Source organism: Simochromis diagramma, unplaced genomic scaffold (genome assembly GCF_900408965.1).
Source record: "Simochromis diagramma unplaced genomic scaffold, fSimDia1.1 OVJJ01000604.1, whole genome shotgun sequence".
NCBI classification, from domain to species: Eukaryota; Metazoa; Chordata; class Actinopteri; order Cichliformes; family Cichlidae; genus Simochromis; species Simochromis diagramma.
This window is the reverse complement of record NW_024387416.1, coordinates 3,873,110-3,893,198: the sequence shown is the minus strand read 5'-3', so window position 1 is coordinate 3,893,198 and position 20,089 is coordinate 3,873,110. Positions and strand designations below refer to the sequence as shown.

At 43.4% G+C, this 20,089-nt stretch overlaps 1 protein-coding gene across 1 annotated transcript; it reads right to left on the bottom strand.

The window, feature by feature from the left end:
* Positions 1-2,397: 2,397 nt before the first annotated feature.
* Positions 2,398-19,792, bottom strand: LOC120721834 (transmembrane protein 151A). The gene is made up of 6 exons (XM_040012487.1): positions 19,363-19,792; positions 10,945-11,265; positions 10,180-10,314; positions 9,770-9,909; positions 9,626-9,665; positions 2,398-9,420 (listed from the first exon to the last, which is right to left on the bottom strand). Exons 1-6 carry the CDS (start codon positions 19,429-19,431, stop codon positions 8,200-8,202), a joined length of 1,926 nt encoding a protein of 641 aa, XP_039868421.1. The 5' UTR covers positions 19,432-19,792; the 3' UTR covers positions 2,398-8,199.
* Positions 19,793-20,089: the final 297 nt, after the last annotated feature.

Here is a 20,089-nt window from a genome sequence, read left to right as displayed (position 1 = left end):
GTGTTGAGGAGTAGTGTGACCTACATGTAATACTACATTTTGCAGTATTTTTCTGGTAGTTCTACTTTCTTATGTTAAAAGCGGTTCAAGCAGAAATACTCTTTTGTATTTTTCGTGTTATTTATTTGCTATGGAAGGAAGTATGGTGGAACAGTGGTTAGCACTGTTGCCTCACAGCAAGACGGTCCTGCGTTCAATTCCACCATCAAGCTGGGGTCTTTCTTTTTGAGTTTTTTCATGTTCTCCCCAGGTACTCCAGCTTCCTCCCACAGTCCAAAGACATGCACTTAGTGGGGATAGGTTAATTGATAACTCTAAATTGCCCATAGGCATGAATGCGGGAGTGACTGTCAGTGTGAATGGTTGTCTCTGTCTACGCGTTAGCCCTGCGACAGACTGGCGACCTGTCCAGGGTGTACCCTAAGACAGCTGGGATAGGCTCCATCCCCCCCGCGACCCTGAAAAAGGATAAGCGGAAGCGAATGGATGGATAGAAGGAAAAAAGTGCTAATAATGGTAGTAATGTAAAGGTAATGGCTCGCCTGGTAGCTCGCATTGCTGTTTCACAGAAAGTGGGTTCTGGGTTTGAATCCACCAGCCAGCTGTAGTTTGCATGTTCTGTCCCTGTGCGGACCTCAGTTTAGTTCAAAGGTTGTATTAACATGACAGTTTCTGAAAACACTACTGGCAAAGAATCAAAATACAGTTTATAAAATAACAATTATATATATATATATCATGCCAATGCTGTCAATAAACAACATTTATTCATTTGTGTTACCCGGTCTCCTTGTCCTAGAGGAGTATTTTAAATTTTCAGAGACCCTTCAGTTCGGTGAAATTTAGTACTTTTGGTTAAGGTAAGAGTGGACTTGGCCAGAATGTTTGTCTGCTTTCTGTCCCTGACATTTAGGTGATATTCTGCCAATACATAATCTGTTTATGGTCTGCTTTGTTGTTTGCGTTCTTCTTTCCAGTGTTCTAAAAAGGTCCCTTTGCAATGGGGCATTATACGATTCAATCTGATCAGTGTTTGCGGTGCTGTTGTGAGACTGGACAGGGAGTTAGAGAGAGGGCAGTTAGTGTCAGCAACAATTTATATAGGGGAGAGCTGGGAGGTTGTGTCTTTGAGGCTGGATTTAAGATGATTAAAATTTAAAATTGAGTTTCAGTGGGTCCCCTACCTACGGGCAGCAGGGTGTTGTGGTGGTTAGCACCGTCGCCTCACAGCAACAATGTCCTGGGTACAAATCCACCTGGCTGGGGCCTTTCTGTGTGGAACATATTCTCTGCGTGGGTTCTCTGGCTTCCTCGCACAGTCCAAAGACATGAAGATAGTGTGGTTAGATTAATTGGTGAGTCTTTGGTTGGTTATCTGTCTTTCTGTAATAACCCTATGACAGACCGGCAACCCCCCTCAATTAATTAGCTAAGCAGAAGAAAATGGATGGATATGGATCTACTGCTGCTCAGCAGGTATTTGTTGATGTTTGCCTGTGTACATGTAAAAATGTATCTGCAGAATTGTGCATGCAGACATGACTGAGTGGACCCCATACTTCACCAACATACAATGCAAAGGGCAGAATGAAACTATCAAATATTTTACTACTTAGAAGCCTTTCAGCTGTTGAGCTAAGATCAATTTTTCTCTTAATTACACAATCTAAAGACATTCATGGTTTTTGGACTTGCTATCACACATATCGGGAAACGTCTCTCTTGATTAGTCCTGAAACAAACTGATGATGTGTGCAGAGTGTACTATGCCTCTTACCCTGAGCCCGGTTCTGCTGGAGGTTTCTTCCTGTTAAAAGGGAGTTTTTTCTCCATCTCTCCGTGCTTGCACAACTGAATTACTCTATCAAAGCTAAGACAGGCTGCAGATAGTTTCACTGACACTGATGTTTTGATCATTTAAAATGAGAAAGCAGATTAAATCACAAGTCGTTTTCATTAGAAACTGTTAGAACTTAGACTCTTTACACTTACACTGGGGAGATTATTCCATTTTCGGAATTGAATCAAATAAGACCTGAATATCTTAAACAAACAAAAAAAGAAAGAAACACTTCAGTACAAGAACTGGTCTATTAAAATGACAGAGATGTGATTGGGATAATAATCTCACAAGATAAACTTTGGTATATCAAGCAGATTGACTTTATTTGTAACTTCCAACTTCCATTGTAATTAATCATCATTAATCATCACCGGGATCGCATCAGTTAACAGTGTTATTGCCGCCGTCTCTATTACCTTCACAGTCACCATCCGCTCAAATAATGAAATTACATTATCTTAAACAGGCCGGTGACAAACGCTTTAATCTGCTGTGATATTGACAATCTCATTATCAGTTACATAGTAAGTAGCTTAAATACTGAGGACATTTTGCTCGACGGTGCTTGAACAGAAAGCCCGGTCTCGGCTTCACACGTCACTGTGTAAGACAATAATGCGCTGTATGTGACATTATTGTTTCAAACCCATAGAGGCTGCATGTACATTACAACTACACTGTGGTGACAATCCGTTTGTTTGACATTCGATCACACGCAATCCAGCAGCATGAAATATTCAGCAGGAAAGGAAATGTGAACTGAAATGCGAAGTTAGCGCCGAGACAGCGAGAGAGCTTGCGTACAGGGCAGCGACAAAGCGGACTAAATAACGTCAGGCGACACAGTCGACGTTTGCTGCGTCTTTAACCCGTATCAACACATTTTTAAACTCAGCCTGACTATAATGTGACCTCAATCATACAATCAGCCTTTAACCAGACACTGTGTATCTGCAGGATAATTATATATTGCTTTAAACTTCAGAGGAGGACACGTAAATACAGCGAGACGACAGTGATGTGATTATATGCGTTTGAGCTTTTACACGCGACCATTTCTTGTGCTATTGATTATCGTCTTTCGTGTCGGAGCGGCAGACTGACTGCCTTAAGGTGGTGACACATCGTTGCATCAGCGACACACAGCTGCTCTTTATTGCAGTGCAAAAACAAAGGGCACGGATACTGTATCACCGCGGACACAGGGCTCGTTAGACGTATGCTTTTTCACGTTCCCAACAGAACATTGCTGTTGTAATTGCTGTTATCAGGGAGACTTAATGCAACTCACGCTGATGTGTGTGAGGTCAAAGGTCAAAATGCTTGTTAGTATGTATGAATGTTACAATTATTGTCTGTATACGCAGCAATTTCAGCTGCATTTCGACAGTCCAACATGTACAGAGTCAAAGAAATCCATTTGTGACACCTGGTCACACTTTTGTATTTGTTTAGCCAGCAAGGTATTTATGAAAATGAAGGCTCATCATGCAGCTGGAATCCACGTGACTTCAAGTCAAACCATTTAACTTTTTTTTTTAAATTGTTTTTTACGGTGTTTGACAAACTTGGTATGACTACTCGACTCACCCCATGACCACGAGAAAAACAGTAACAGTATTGACAACAATACATCGGTCATAATTGCTAGAGCATTTTATAAGATATTCAAGTGGTGACGTTGGTGAAACGGTGGAAAATGAGAGCAGGATTTTGTGTCCGAGCGAAGAAAGAAAAGCGTGTATGAGAAAGGAAACCGTCGTGCATTCGACTGCTCTAAGAGGAGTGTTGAACACAGTCCAACTTCCTCCGTGTCGCTTTGTGTCGTGCAGCGCAAAACGGCCAGACGATAAGTTGTTTGTGTAGGTGAAATGGAAGCTAAGTCACAAAATGTTAAAAATGTCTTTGTCTAATAGTGTAGCGCCCACTGCTTGTGGTTATACGTTCAGAAAGCCGCTTAGCAACACATACAAGTCCAGCCAGAAGCAGGGGCATGAGCAATACTGCTCGGCAACACATTCAGTCACAGTTAAAGGAAAAGAATAAAATCAGCAGAGGCTGAGATGATTAAAGCACAATCAGATCAGACACAAGCGACGTCAACCAGTGATGTCACAGCATGTGCTTTAAAAATAAATAAATCAATTTAAAAAAAGAAGGAAAATCTGCAGCTAAACAAATCACCTGGTTTCACATCACCAGCTGGTGTGTACAGATGCTTAAGTCTCAAACCCACAAAGCATGGGACAGCAGCTGTTTTCTACACTGGGTCGCTGTTGGTGGTTTATCCCCATTAACCTTCATATATATAAGGCTCTGCTGCCATCTGGTGGATGAGAGTCACGTGCCAGGTTCTATCAGGCAAACCACCAAGTATTAAAAACATTCTAGGTGGATTTACGCGTGAACAGCACCTCAGCTATGAAACAATTAACAAACATCTGTAAGAAACAAAAATGTGCATGTTGATGATGAAGTTTAGTCGCTTCATGTAAATGTTTGCTTCTGCCCCACAGTGCACGAGCACAGATCACACTGTTGCACATTGTGTGGATCTGGTGAAGCCACCTGTGTGAGCTGTTAATGTGCATGTATATAAGCGCAGGCATTCTCTGTAAGTTTTTTACTTTTTTTTTTTACTTTTTTTTTGCTTTGGCATGTTGATGGATTTATGAAGAAAAGCTTTTGTTGTCCCAGGAACGCAGCAATTAACTGAAATCCTGAGCAGAAAACGTTGGCAACACAAAGGCAGCATAGCAGGAAAGTTCCATGCTTTCAGTGTGTGTGTACGTGCGCGCATGTTTGTGTTTGGAGACTGCATGTGTGCGGTGATTATGGGTTTCGGGATGAATGCCACTCTAGTCTAAAACAAGCTGTAGTAATGGCCGCTTTACTGCTGTGACTAAACATGCAAGCGCGAGTGTGAGTGTGTGTTTGTGTAAGACATCATGGGCACAAAGATCTCTTGGCACACCTGAAGTGGCTGACACACTTTTGACACACTCAGAGATACTAAAACATGATATAAATATCCAGTAACAACAAGTATTAGTGTAATACACTTATTTAAGATGAACAAATGAGCAAATAAGACTTGTAAGCAAGTATAACTGCATCCAAACCACAACTTGAGGCTCATCAACCCAAGCTGACTGGGCCAGGAGCATTGTCAGTTTTACAAAAATAACAATAATAATAATAAAAACCAGCAAAGATAAGTGTAAGCTTACAAAAGCATCTGGATCACTTAAACAACCTGAAAAACGTCTACAAATGTAGATGATATAAAAGTAGCAAATCACTGACTGAACTGACAGATTCAGGTTTTCAGTTAGAGCTCGTTACTTTTCACCGCGAAGATCAAAAACACATACTGAACAGTAGCCACGTTATTACAGTGAAACAAAAGTCCGAGAATTAGTGAGAACAATGCGATTATACAAATAAATGAACACAGGAGTGTGTTCGGTGCTTTTTCCAGTGCTTCTTTTTGTTTAGGGACATGAATGGAGTCAGTTTTATCCACAGGTCAATAGACTGAGATAATGACTGATTATGTAAAAATAATTGTCATTTTAATCTCACATTTTCAGCATTTTTCCACTTCTTCGCTCCTCGACAGTTTTCCTTCCCCTCATTATTTGCGCCGATTCCCTCCCAAAAGCTACACAAGATCCAGTGTGTGTGAATGTGTGTCAGAGTGTGCGCGCATGTATGTGTCCCCTACGCCAAACCAGGTCAGCAGTCATGCTCCACTTTCTCTCTCCAGAAAGTTGCGATGAGAGAACTTTTCCCCGTTGTCTCTGCTCGATCCACATCCGTGTCTGCGTGCGGTAAACGTGTCCGTTTACTGCCATCGCTCGCAAAGTTGATCCAGCATTGTTTCTGCCTCGTGGCTCTTTACTCGGCTCTTTCCGTGTGCTTTTCATTCCCTTGTGAACAGGAAGCAGAGAGAGAGAGAACGAGGGAGACGCTTCCGACATCAGATAGTGGCTGGAGTGACCTCTGAAGGGCGCTATGCAGGAAAGATCAACAAATGTTCATGGAACTACTTTAGCGTGTTTAGTGTGCTTTGGAAAGTATCAGCAACAAAGCACTGAAGGTCTCACCGTCTGTGCCGATTGCCTCTCCTGGGCTGAGACGTGACAACGCAGGAAGTAGGACACAGCTATCCATGCCCTTGTCTACATACGTCTAAAATATCTGAATCGGTGCAGATTGTTCATCGATCGCTACTTTTTGGCACTGCGTTTTGCAACGATAGCCATATTTGCTACACAGCTATTAGTAGCTAACATGCATCTCTATGCCAGCAAACGTTTACACATTTTATGCTGAGGCGATGTTTTTCAGAGAGCACTGTTTCTTATTTGCAGATGATTCTCAGAGAGTAGGAGGTAGCAGAGTTAGGGCCACAGTTCTTTCACAGGGCTGATAATGACAGATCGTTAGTGGGAGTTAACCTCATACTGTATTTCCTCATTCGCAATTTTGTTGTCTGTGCGATAAAAAAGGAAGCAATTAAATCTCTGATTGCTGCTTACTGTAAGTGTTACTTCCCATGCAGTCCAATCTTATGGACATAAATGAGATAAAGAGGTCATTTTCCATGCCTAACCACATGTAGTACTACATAGTATATTGATAAGGAGGAGGGTTTTGGGGTTATTGCGTTTTCTTAGTAGCATGCAGGCCTATCTTTGGGAACAAATGTGTTAATCTATAGCACAACTACACTGGCATCACTGGGGAAATTTAAAGCTCATGTGAGAATCAAACCTTTCAGCTGTTACTTTTTCGGTGAAGTCACTTATATCACGGTGCCCACATAATTTGCTTTTTCCCCTTTCAAATGCACAGGCATAAAGGTCACAATAACGTTACACAAGTGGGGGGGAAAATCCAGTTTATAAAATATGGTCACTGAGAGGAAACCTCAGCCTCGGGGAGATGTGATATGTGAAAATGCGATCGCATTGCCTACAGGAGCGAGGAGGGTGTCATATATCAACCGCTTGAAAAAAAAATAAAAGGAGGAGAAGAAGGATGGAGTGGGGTGAGAGGATGGGGGAGTTCACTGTGTTAATGCAAAATTTGCTTCTTCCAAATATATGATGCTCCTCACTAGTTTTTTAGCAATAGAAAGAAGAAAGACAGGACATGTGATAAAATGGACAGAGGGGAGGAGACGGGCAGGGCAGCGCTGAGAAGTAGAGGAAGCGACTGCTCTACTTTTATGGAGGTTTTTTTCCTATCGGCTCTATAACAGTAATGGACAGAGTGGTGGGGAAGCTAATGGTGAAATAAGACGTAATACAGCATGACGAGACGGGGAGGAAATCAATGCTTCTCCTCTTTTATTGTTACTGCCTTCTGTTAGAGGTGCCGTGTGAGGTCATAACGGTGAATCTGACTGAATCTTCTCACCTGTTCGAATGATATTTGGATTTCCTGATTAGATTCAAGGTCAGGATTGTTGTTCAGAGGTTGTTGTGTCTGTGATCAGTCCTACATCCCCCCTCCTCCTTTTGTGATTATCTTTTGGATAATTTTATTTTCTAGCTTTTAAGAATCTGTCAAATGGGAAAAATGAGATTTAGGGTAATCTGGTCTGTGTCCATTTTGGGTTCTTCTTAGCCTGCGTGTCCTGCTCCCTTCTCTTGCATGCTGATGTCTTTTGCTCTACTTTACTACGCTGTATTTTACATGATCTATTTATTCCCGCATCTGAATTATTTAGAACCTCTTATCAATTCCCACTTTTGATTCTTTAATTTGGCCCGATTCTCAGTTCCTCTCTCTATATATTATTCTTTAAATTCCCTTTTTGTAGTCTTTCATTTGTGTTAAAGAAAGATTAGACAACAACAAACTCCACTACCTCTCAGCTGGTTTGGTGTCTCTCCACTGCCTCTCCAAGCTGCTATCTTTAGACTTGTTACCCCTCCCACTCCTGCTCCGATATATCTGAAGATAGACATTTCTAACTTTGCAGTCTTCCAAATTATCCAATCCGTCACCTAAAATTGCAAAGATTTTCTTGCCCTTGCTCCTTTTCTTAGACTCTATCTCACCTCGCTGCTGCACTCTCTATCAGCTCTCTTCTTCTGATCTAGTGGGTTTACTGACTTTTTACAGTATGCACTGTATTTGTCATATCTCCTCCGTTTGCTTTCCCAGTTCCTCTGACAGTATCTTCTCTTTTCCCTACATCTCTCCTGTTTTGTCTTTCTTACCTCTCTCACTGTGTTCTGTCTGAATCCTTTCTTCTCTCTATGCATCCTTCCTCTCTTCTTTCATCTCCCTCAGCCTGTGCCTGTACATTCTCGCTCTCAGTGTTTTTATTTTTCTCTTCATCACATGTCGTCTCCGGCATGGCAGCTCTCCTCGCCGTGTATAATGAGGACGGGGAAGAAGAACGCATCCTGATAGGATGGAGGCCGATCCCTCTCACCCTCTCTCGCCTCTCCTCCCCCTGCGTTGTCTTGCTCTGCCTCCTCATCCCTCTCTCTCCTTCCTCTTCCTCTATCTTCCCTCCTCGTCTGCTCCTGCTCTTCTTCCTCGTCATCGTCACCTTCCCCTTCAAGCACTCCTCTGGTCTCCTCGTTGTTCTGTCTTGAACCTAACCCAAGGAATCCTCCACCACCTCCACCCCCTCCACCACTTACCCCTCCTCCTCCTCCTCCTCCTCCTCCATCTTCCCTACTTCCTCCCAGCCCACCCCCCATGCTTCTTGAATGAAACAGGCTGTTCTGGCGACCACCTCCAAGTCTCCCGAGAGAGAACCCGCTCCGACTGAGCACCAGTCTCCCTCCCATACCCCCACCTCCTTGCCCTGCTGCTCTGATCCCTGCCACTGTAGCGTTCAGGAGGGCTGTGGTTCCCATTGAAGCCCTTAGCCTGGATGGAAGACTGGCACTCGATGTGGTCCGCCGGCATCGGGGGCAGCTCTGTAGGAGGTAAGCCGAGTTGAACACCACAGGCAAAGCCAGAGGAGGGGGGTTGGTCCCCTGGCTGGGAGTGATGCCTTGAGGCCCAGAGATAGGTGTGGAGGCTGTAGGGTTTGTCCCCCCACTCGTTTCTAAGTCCATAAGGAGGGCTTCAGAGTAGCTCGGGACCATCTGTTGGTTACAGCGAATGTGCCACTCCAATTCTGTCATGTCCACCGTGTTGACACGAGAGATGGCTCTGTAGCTTGTCCCATTCACACCAATGCCAATCGAAATTCCTCCCGGGTGGATTCCATTCTCAGTCCCTCCTTCAACGCCGTCCCCTCTTCCACCTCCGCCTGGCCCTCCTCCACCGACTCCCCCAACGGTATCCTCGTCCTCCCCGAACAGCTTCTCCACGTGGTAGTGGACATACGCTGTGCGGTATTCCGACACAACTCGCAGCGGCCACGACAGGAGGAAAGCTGAAGCCAGCCAGAACACCTTGTGCCTGGAGAACCACGGCTGGTGAGCCGGATCGGAGAATGCTAGGATGTGTTCGCGGAAATCCACGTTTTTAAGGTGCATTCCCTCCCTGGCCTCCATGTAGTCATCAAGCCCCTCGTTCTCCCCAAAGAAGCGTGCTCGCTTGCAATTACAGAGAAAAAAAATCAAAAAGTAAAACACTGTATGAGATTTAATGCTAAATTATTACCAATATTTGAGAAATTTACTGATTCAAATGCTTCGTATTTTTGATTTAAAATGAAAATGGACATTTGTTTAAGCTTAAAAAAAAATACAAAAAATAAAGAACAAAATGAATCGCATTCATTGATCCCTCACATCTTACCTGGGTGAGGTAGGCAGCTTCAGCACGTGCACTTGAAAAGCTAAAGAACACAAAAATGAGTCACTATCTATTTCACCTTAAAAAGAAGGTAAACCTTTTAACAATCAAAGTCATACAGGTTTAAATTTAATGTCTCGCTGATACCTGAAACACTTTGTGAAACGCAGGCGAACAGCAGGGTGTTGCTGCAGGTCCAACAGCTCCTTTGACACGTCTTTGACACCATAGCGGGCGTAGTCAAACTCAGAACTTGAGGCATGAGTGTTCACCCGCTCATGGTAGACCTGAAGAAGAAAAAAGCAGGGCACGGACAAAGAGGTCGAACAATGATGAAGAAAAAAGGAGAGGAGGAAGGAAAGCAGGATGTGTGATACTAGAGGGACATTTTTATTTTCAAAATATGTCCCAGCATGAATAAAACTCAGCTGTATGGAATGTTTTGCCTTCTGTGAACAGCTGTTTGTCACAGCTCAACAACATTCACTATATCAAAAGCAGTCAGGATAACAGGAAGGGTGAAACGTGAGTGTGTAGAACCAGAAAAGTGTCCTCACCTGTGTGGTCGTATATGCATCTCCATTGCGGTATCTTGTCACCTGTCTGGTCCTCCTCACGTAGTGATAGCTGATGGCCTTCCACCAAATACAGGGTGTGGCCTGCTGAAGTCTCTGCACACGCTCGTATACTTCCTGTGTAAAACAATGAGGTAAAACAAGGCTGCTTTAAACCATGTCACAATGTTTTACACTTTCTACAACCAACTTGCTGCCTGATGTGTTAAAAACGAGATAAAGACATAACATTGCCTAAAATGTGCAATCACAGCAGGAGCAGAAACAGTTGTTTTACTATCTGCATACAGTTTAAAGCTGTGCAGGCTGGTGATGGTTTGGTTATTGTGGGATTATTTTTGTCCTTCTATCGTTTCCTTCTTAGTAGAGACAGACAAACAGCTGTACGTTTGGAGACAGACAAAGGACAGGCCGGAACAAACCAAAAAACAGCAAAACCCTCGGTCAGCTAATTTCCACATGTAGGGAAGGAAGCTGTATAATGACGCTCCTCATGAAATATTACAAATCGGAATAAACTGCATTAAACTCAGGCTTCCTTGAAGTGAGGATTTTCTTTTTTTAATCATTATTTTTACTGGTTTCACCATTTTAAGGATTCCAGACACAAAAAACAATCACTAAGTGAACAGATTTGTTTTTTAATAACAGGTCTTTCTAGATTTCTCTTCCAGCGTCTTTCTGTTTCACCTCACTCGAGCCCATTACACCCACCTTCAAAATACAGGCTATAACTTTGACACATACCTGGAATTCAGCATGAGCCAACATGGCCGTCTTGGAGAAGCAGTGCCAACACTCCACCAGGTAAACGACATACAGCATGGCCAGGAAGGCCAGTGGGATGTACACGTAACCACTAGAACACGGACTTTCCAAATGCTGGATGTAATAGGCCGCCGAGGTGCCGTCAGCAGATACGGAGGAGGAGCCCAGAACGGGTACGCGACAGAGAGCGCACCAGGCCAGCGTGGCAAAACAGCCGTACATGAGGAGGGTCAGGAGGAGGCACTTCCAGTGGGACTCCCGACAAAGGGAAGAGGCCAGAGACTGTTGGACTGGCCGTTGCTGTGGAGGCACAGAGAGGAAAAAAACAGCTGAGCCACAAGACTACACACATTGGCAGCCACGAGAGTGATAAACAACACAACATGCCTCTAAATATGCCTCATTAATAAAGCCAGACAGGTGACAATCAATGCTGCTGAACACAAAATGTTTGTAAAGGACGCAACACAGGTTTTCTGTACCTGCTGAGGTTTTAATAACCATATTCTTCCTGTTTGGTAAACAGTGTCACATTACAGAGAAAGTGTGTAAGCTGAGGTCTTGACCAAAGGAATGCATTACGCTGCCCCACTCCCATCACAGGATAAGTGCTGCATATTAGGAACACACACACACTGCTTATGCCACTCTCTAAGTGCACACAGCCTGACTTGCACCGTGGAGACATCATATTACAGCGCACTCAAACACACACATATACGTACGTACACACATTTGAGATATACAGACATAGATGGTCTAATGCGCCTCATTCTTTTCAGTCTTGCTATCTCTATCCATACTCACGCCAGCATGCACGTTTCTCAGCACTGTAATGCAGCCAGCGGAGAGTATGTGAATAATTTAGATGAGAACGATGCTTCTAGACGGTTCTCTAGCCAACTGACTCCGCTCCAACATCAGGAGCATATCAGCATTGCTGCAGTTTGTGTGTGTGTGAATGAAGGACAGAAAGATAGACTGCTTGTGCCAAAAGGAAAAAAACCCAAACATACCTCATTTTTATGCATACCTCATGAAAACGTGATGAGAAAGGAACACATTTAACACACACCTGAACTGTTTCATGTGACAAAGGGTGCTTATTTGTGTCTGCGTTGATGTCTCCCCTGTGGTGAAGGCGACAAGGCGAAAGAGCAACAAAGCAGATGACGAAAAGAAGGAAAAAAAAGATGGGATGACACCATTGTCCTTTCCTCCTCTCAGTCAAGTCTGCTCGTCCTGTCAGCACATCACGCCCTCCATTTGTCTCACACACTGGCCCCTCTCCTCCCTCCTTCTACAGTATATCACTCACACACACACTCTCATATCCTTCACTTTCTCCCTGCGCGCCACAACAGAGCCTCAATTTGCTATTTGCTATATTTGCTAGCAGATCTTGGTGGATGCACAGCACACAAACACGCACAAATGTGCACCCATGATTTCAGAGGACATTTGCGTGTCTTGCCTGAAACATATACCAATGTTACTGCAAATCTTACCTTCTCCTCAGCTGATAATATGTCTTTACCTTAACCTTTAATGATTTACTTTTTGTGTCTATACGTGACTGTGCAAACAGACTCAGGCTCACATTAACTGTACACACACACACAGACATTTTTCACTACTGTACGTCAAGGGCGAGCAGTGAAAGGCAGAGAGAAGGGCATCTACACTCCACCAGTCTGTCATCACTCTGCAAAAGCTCCCAAAAAGCATCCAAGTGCAGGCCTTAAGATCCTAAAAATAGGTTTGCTGCCTTTAAGAAAATGAAAATGATCCGTGGTACCAACTTCATATCATATTTAATGCTTCTCGTATTCACATCTTCTTTCATTTGTTTATTCTTATGCAATCTCTTTTTCCTCCTCCTTCCCCAAATCTACTCCCCCAGCTCCTAAGCATTTTGTACCCACCAATCAGAACTTTTACCTCGCCTCACTCTGTCCTCGCCTGCCAACCCCACCCTCCACGTCTCCTCTGTTACATCCTCTTTCAAAGTCTGTCTCTAAGTGGATTGATTGGGCTAAGAGTGTAGCGTAGGGGGAGGGGATGAGGAGTGTGAGGGGAGACAGAGAAACGGTCATGAACTTTTCATGAATGCAAGTATGAAAGGAAGCTAAATAAGAAGAGGAGGATGAGGAGAGAGGGAGAGAAGCTAAAGAGCCAGCAGCAGTGACAGAGTGCACCTCTCTCCAGAGAACTCCGCTGCCAAAATCCATCCTTTTTCACCGTCTCCCTCCCTCTTGTGCCCTTATTTTGTCCTTCTGGCACCAAACCTCTTTTGTCGTTTACCTATTACCCAAAAGAAGAAGAAAATACTCCAGCAGTACCAAAAAAAATGTGTCAAGCATTTTCAACAAGAATCTGCAGCCGTGATGCCAGTGTGGGTACAATCAGCCCAAGACAGGAGTCAGATTATTCCTGTAAGCACTTATCCCAGTCAGCTTTTGTCAGTATGAGCCATTCTCTGTCCCACAGGTGAAGACACCTGAGTGCCAGAGCTTTAGCACGACTTAGTGAGCATAGTCCAATAAACCAGTGCCGTAAGTCACCACACAAATTCCAGTGAAAGATGAAACATCAGAGCACTCTGTCAACCATCAACTCTGCATGACGCCAGCTATTTACAGTAATGGGAATTATACACCATATATGGGACTGAGAGGCCATTTTAATTATTACACAGCCACTAATGGAGGGTCAAATTCCAAATCCAGCAACAATGCACACAAGTAGTTGTCTTCAGAAAACTGAAAGTCTTTGGTGGAGTAGAAGTAACTTCAGAGGAGGAAAAGCTCCTACTAACACCTCCTTAGTAATTATTATTCTACCAGGATATTTGAGCCTACAACAATAAAAAAAAACACAGAGTGTGCAACTATGTGGACCAGAAAATATTTTTAGGTGAGGCAAAGGATTGCTGAAAGAACTGATTTAGAAAAAAACAAACAAAGATTTTGTACTACAAAAATAGCAAAAAAGAAAACTTTACTGAAAACCAAAAAAGCTTTAATACTAAAAACAGTAATACTAGCAGGGGATTTGGAAGGCTATTGTCAATATTCAGCCCAATTCATGAATAATTATCAGCAGCAGAAACAAGGCGTGTTGCATTTGTAGGTCCTTAATTATTGTTGACTTATTATTCTCGATAACCATGTGACAGCTTAAAACGACAGCTTGACAACTTAGGTGAGATTTACAGCATGAACGGGAGCCACAGCTCAGTGTCCTCTGAAAGCATGCAGATTCAGTCATAGACTGTAGGTAAAAGATGGTCTGAGATTGCAGGTCTAAAAGCTGAAGCAAAATTGAGTATTTTGGTCTAAATAACCCAAAATGTGATGTCCACACATGTGGACGCCACGTCCTAGGAGGTTAAAGAGGTCAAGTCAGAAAGCTGTTATACACCTTTTCGCAGTCACAGCTACGGAAAGGTACATCCAACATTTATACTGTATTTGTTTGTAAAAAGACCTCAAGTTGTCCAGAAGTCTGTGGAGAACGAACTAGGGCTGCCACGATTAGTCGACTAGTCACGATTGCGTCGACGATTAAAAACGTCGACGACTGATTTAATAGTCGACGCGTCGTTTGAAGCTTTGTAAGATCCCAAAAGACGCAGGAATAAGTAGTAGGATTTAAGAGTGTAATAACGGACTGAAACAAAAGATGGCAGCACTGCATGTACAAGGATGCCAGCTGCCGTTAAAGCCCGAAGAAGAAGAAGAAGCGGTGTCCCATAATTCATAGTGCAGCCTAGCGTAGTTGTCAACGATGGCGGCCGCTAGTTAGTTTTAATATTACTCTTATTATTCTTTCTGGGTCACAAAATAAAGTTTAACATATTTTCAGGTGAGAATGTAGCTGTGTAAACCTCAAATATCTGCTCGGTTTATCAAGACACCACATATTTTTAAAAGCGCTCCGACGTTTTCAGAGACGTCTGTTTCACCGAAACAATCTGCAAATGTCATTAAAATTTAATAAACTATCATCTTGTCATTATTTTTAGTTGGCACATACCTTAAACACTTAAAGCTGTAAGCTAATGATAGTTATATAAGAGCAGATGCTGCTGGTGCAATAAGCTGTACGTTTTACGTCCAATGGATGCATGATCTGATTCGTCGACTAATCGCAAAAATAATCGGTGACTATTCAAAATAATCGTTTGTGGCAGCCCTAGAACGAACATTGATCTATGACATCAGTAAATGCTTTCTTTGCTACTGAATGAACACAATCAGATGTTGTATTCACTGCAGAGTAAGGTTAACTATGTTGAATAGACTCCACTAACTTTTAGCAACGCTGATCTTTCATATATCATCTTCAGAGGAATGTTTTTTGTTTGTTTACTTAACGCTGATCTGTGAATCGTTCAGGCATAAAAAGGCACCTAACTCAAGAGATGAACCAGTGTTGTGTCTACACTAAAACAAACAACAGTATTGAACAGTATCTGAAATTAACGTTAAGAAACAAGAGAAAAAGTGTAGCAAAGACCTGACACAGGACCTGAGAGAGGCTGAACCTTCAGTTGATCCATCTGCTGTACACTGAAGCCTCATCAGAAACAGTCTCAGTGGACGGGTGGCTGTCAGGAAGTCATTTTTAATGAAGGGAAATGGAGCAGAGGCTGAGGTATACCAAATTACACAAGAAATGGACTGGAAATCTGTGACAACAGGACGTATGGAGTGATGAATCCAAATGTGAAGATGTTGGCTTCAAATAGTTTTCACGTATGTATGGATGGAGAAGGTCAGAGGAGTTACACTGTGGGCGTCTACAGCCCTTTGTAAAACACAGTTTGGCTTTGTCATGGTTTGGAGCTGCTTTCAGACACTGGTGTTGGAGATCTTGTCAAAATTGATGGAATTACAAAGGCAGAAAAGTGCCAACAGATTTTCATCTTAGTTTGAGAGAGTCATTGTGTTGACCCCACTAAAATATTTACTTTCAAGCTTGTTCAAATTGTACAAATCTGTTTTCCCTTACATACTGCAAGAAATGAGGGGTGACTCAAGACTTTTGCCCACCACCTACCTCCTGAAGGACTGACCAACAATCAACACTTTTGTCTATAAAAACAACTCTGGCTGTGATCCTGTGCCTGTTAAAGCTGCCTCTGTAGGCTGCAACAGATCAAAGTGAAATCTCAGTTTCCTTGACACCATTATGCAAAGAAATCTATATAGCCCAGCCTGGAGGGTGTCATCTTTCCTATTTCATACTGAAAGTCTGAACTGCTCTCCTTAGAAGCTCTTTTGAAGAGGGCGAGTGGCTCTGACATGACATATTCTGTTGCATTAATGACATCGTTTCAGGGTTAAATATGCATAAAACATACTGCTTGACAAAGTTTTGCTGGGCTCAAAACGCAGACACTTTGACACAATCTACATTCGAGAAGCATCCCGAGCACCCACAATGACTGCAGATGGCTGTTTTTTTTATATCTTGGACCAGCTTGATCTGTGAACAAGATTTTAAAGAAGTAATTTTGAACATCCTGAGCAAACATCCGATACACCCTGCTTCTACTAACTGAAACACTCACAGGCCTTTCCCGTTAACCGTGTTTGTGCGCTTCGCACGAAAGGATCGTACAACCCTCTCTCCGTATTAAGGTGTCTAATAGAAAACGTGCGCTGCTCTCCCGTCCTTCCGTGCTTCAGCTCATACTGATTCAGCTGGTTAGGTGTGACTGGAGCAGCTATAATTAGCAATCCTAGCGTGTGGGTGGCAAATGAAGTGAGGGAGCGAAGAAAGGAAAATGTGCTGCTGATGCTTACAGCGCTCTGCTAAAAATTATGTCATTTCAACACAACTGGAGGGAGTCATTTGGAGATGTCAGGTTTCTACTAACTGTTCGGTGGCAGCAAACAAATTATTACCACTTGATGTGGCAGCAGTGTGTCATCATACACTCATAACGCTATCATCATTATTGCTCCGTGTTGGAGTGTGCTCAGTGGAGACTACAGACCAAACAATGACATCTCTTATTCATAAATTAAATATCAGTGAAGGCAGAGGCTGGCCTATACGTGAGCCTGAATCCATGTTAGTTACAATACTGTAGATCCGAATGGTGGATGCTAAAAGTTTTCACAGAAACCTCTCAGTATAAGTCTAGTCTCCATCTGTATGTAGAAGGTCATTGCTTGCTAATATATAACTGTTATTGTAGCCCATGACAACAACAGTATCAACAAGATACTATCACGGGCATGAAGAAATAAAGAAAAATCATGTTTAATATCAAACATAATGACTGAATACAAACATTCAAACAAAGAATTGAGAGCATTGCTTGTGTGTTAATTTTAGAAAAAGCTATTCTTGTTTGTCTCTCAGCGAGTTGTAACGTTTCTCTTTGTCGAGTCAGGTTTTGTGGCTGTTGACACATTTTGTTTCTATTCTTGTTAAGTTTACATGCTTTTTTCAGCTCCTCTGGCTCTTTTTTTCCCTCGCCCTCCTGATGATGAGCGGCGTCTCATGTGGTGGAATGTAGTTTTCATGATTTGCGAGTGAAACTTAGAAGGAAATTAGAAACGCCTGCTTTGATGTGACGAACCTTCCCGCTAATGGAAATATGGCACGAGTGTTTCCATGTATGGAAGAGTATGAGCTGCAATCATTCAATTCTGCTTCATTTGTAGCAATGCCTGCATAAGAGTGCATACATGCATGCATACCCATGTGGCGCAAAGTGAATGCAATTGAGGGAAATATGAGTGTGGAAACGCTTGAGTGGGAGAGTCGAGTACGATGGGGGATAGGAGGACGAGGCTGTAAACTCCACTGGGCAAAAAACACAGGAAGGAAACCAGGAGGGGAAGATGAAAAGAGTAATGGAGGCAGAGAAGAGATGCAGGTTGAAATCATTGCATTACACTGCACTGTCTGCACTGCAGGAACGGATACAGACAGAGGACTGTAAGTGAAAGGTATCTTTTAACAGGCGTTCCTAGTCCACACATTACATCCATTGGTTTATGAATTATCACTTCTCAGGTGCCAAACGCTTAATTTATCTCTTATTTTCAGTTGTATTAGTCCTTATTTGTAAGTATTGTGTATTTCAAAGTATTTGGACAATTAATACACTTACTCTGCTTGCCACCCAGCCAAGGTATTTAAAGCCCAATAAAACCAAAGTAGTCTTTTAATGGACTACTCAGTTGAGAGATGAATGACGTGCCTCTCATTTTCTCTTCAGTTAATCTGTCACTGCAATTTTTATTTGAATGTTTCCAGATATGTAATTCAAATAAGCAAAAAAGGGCTTTTATTTAATGGACAACTAACATAATAGTAGCAGCCTTATAGCATTCATACATGTGACCAAGAGGCTTGCCATAAGACTAGGGAGCCTTGTACTGCCTCACCTGACCACCAAGTGTGACACAAGCATATTGCCACTGGCAGGCTGCTTGCATTACAACACACCCCACCTTTGTCTTCAAATGCGTTCAGTGGGAATGTGTTAGTAGCCTCTGTCAAGCTAGTAAACTTGTCATAAACTCCACTGGTAAATTACATTAATAATATTATTATATTTTTTTCATGATAAAGTGCGTTTAAGTGGATGATGCTGATTGTTCTAAGTCTGGTAATATAGTAATCACAGAGTGATTCAAGGCAAGATGTAAACATAAACATTTGAGCCCTGTGTGAGGACTTTCAGCAGCAGGAGGCAGGCTTCAGTAGTTAGGGATGTGTGTAATAAGGACAAGGATATCTGCTAATGAGCTTTGCATGTGTTCGTAAAATTAGCTGAAAATCAGAAGAAAACACACTGCTGAGTAGGTACACTGTAACATATTGTAACTCCCGGGGTGAAAATCCTGACATACTGCTAGGGTTTTCCGTGATTTCACATTACGTGTCCTTGTGTAATTCTGGCTGTAAGGTGGGTGTGTGGCTAAACTGTGATGTCACCCTCTTGCATCTCTGTGGTGACAGCTGGCAGGTAGACGTGGTCTACTATACAGAAAAGACCATCCATCCCAAGAGTAACACATCACGCAGCCCTGTCAGACATATCGCATCAATACTAAGCCCCCTACCACCCCTATCTGTTTACTAAAGCCACAGCCTGATCTCCATTCACACTAAACCAAGCTCCTCCGTGTCCTTGCGTGAGGCATCACGGAGGAAACAACGGCAAAGACATGTTTTGTCAATGAAAGAGCACACTGATAAGCGTACAAAAGCAAGTACTATACATGGAGACGGCAGGCTGTTTGGGAAGCAATGACAGAAATTGTGTCATTGATAGTTCTTCAGTGAGCGAAAACACATCCACCTTTAGGTAAACTGGACCCTTGTTTGGAATGTAAACCCCAAGGAGACAGGAAAAAATGTCCTTACCTGCTCTCTTCCCGACCCTTCCTCCAAAATGGGCTCTTCTGCGGCGGCCGTCTCCTCCTCCGTCTGCATTTTCTTTCCTGCCACTCCTTCCCTTCCTCAGAACGGGGCACAGGCTGCTCCCTCCCCGGTAACCTCCGAAGGCAGGGACCTCCCCGGCGGAGCAGGGAGCTCGGTCACCCCATCCGCCGCAAGTCGGTATATAATTTCACGATGGCGGGGCCTGCGGCAAATAGGCATCATCTACTCCTGGTTTATAGGTAGCCCCTGCCTCCCGTCCGCATCCTCTCGCGCTGACCCCGCTTACTGCTTTGGTTCCACCTGCTCCATCCTCCGGCTCCGCGCTCACAGAAAGACGGCACGAAGCAGCCAAAGTCAAAGCCCCGTCACCCTCCGTAACAACCGTCGCTGACGCCACCTCCAGTGATGCTCGAGCTACACAAGCGTGTGTATGTGCACGTGGGAGCGCGTGACCGACAGCGCAGGGGGGGGGGGGGGGGGGCAACCGGAGTCAAGGATTTCTCCAGCTGCACCCCACCGATTTTTAGATTTTTTGCGCAAAGGTGAAGAGGACAAACGGGCAGCATCGAAGTACGGCAACCAAAACACGAATGTCCGTCTCCGTTTAACTTTATTCGGTCGTGTTTGCACCTTGCTCTGGGTCCCCATTGACGTCATATACCAACAACCCCCGCCCCATCTATTCACCTGATCACGTGCACCAGCGCGA

Bases quoted from the DNA above. Each gene is read 5' to 3' on its own strand.
- LOC120721834 (XM_040012487.1), bottom strand. From the start codon at position 19,431: ATGCAGACGGAGGAGGAGACGGCCGCCGCAGAAGAGCCCATTTTGGAG. The intron at 11,266-19,362 runs GTAAGGACATTT...GTGCCTCCACAG, and splicing joins AAGGGTCGGGAAGAGAGCAG to CAACGGCCAGTCCAACAGTC. The intron at 9,666-9,769 runs GTATCAGCGAGA...TGTGTTCTTTAG, and splicing joins CGTTTCACAAAGTGTTTCAG to CTTTTCAAGTGCACGTGCTG.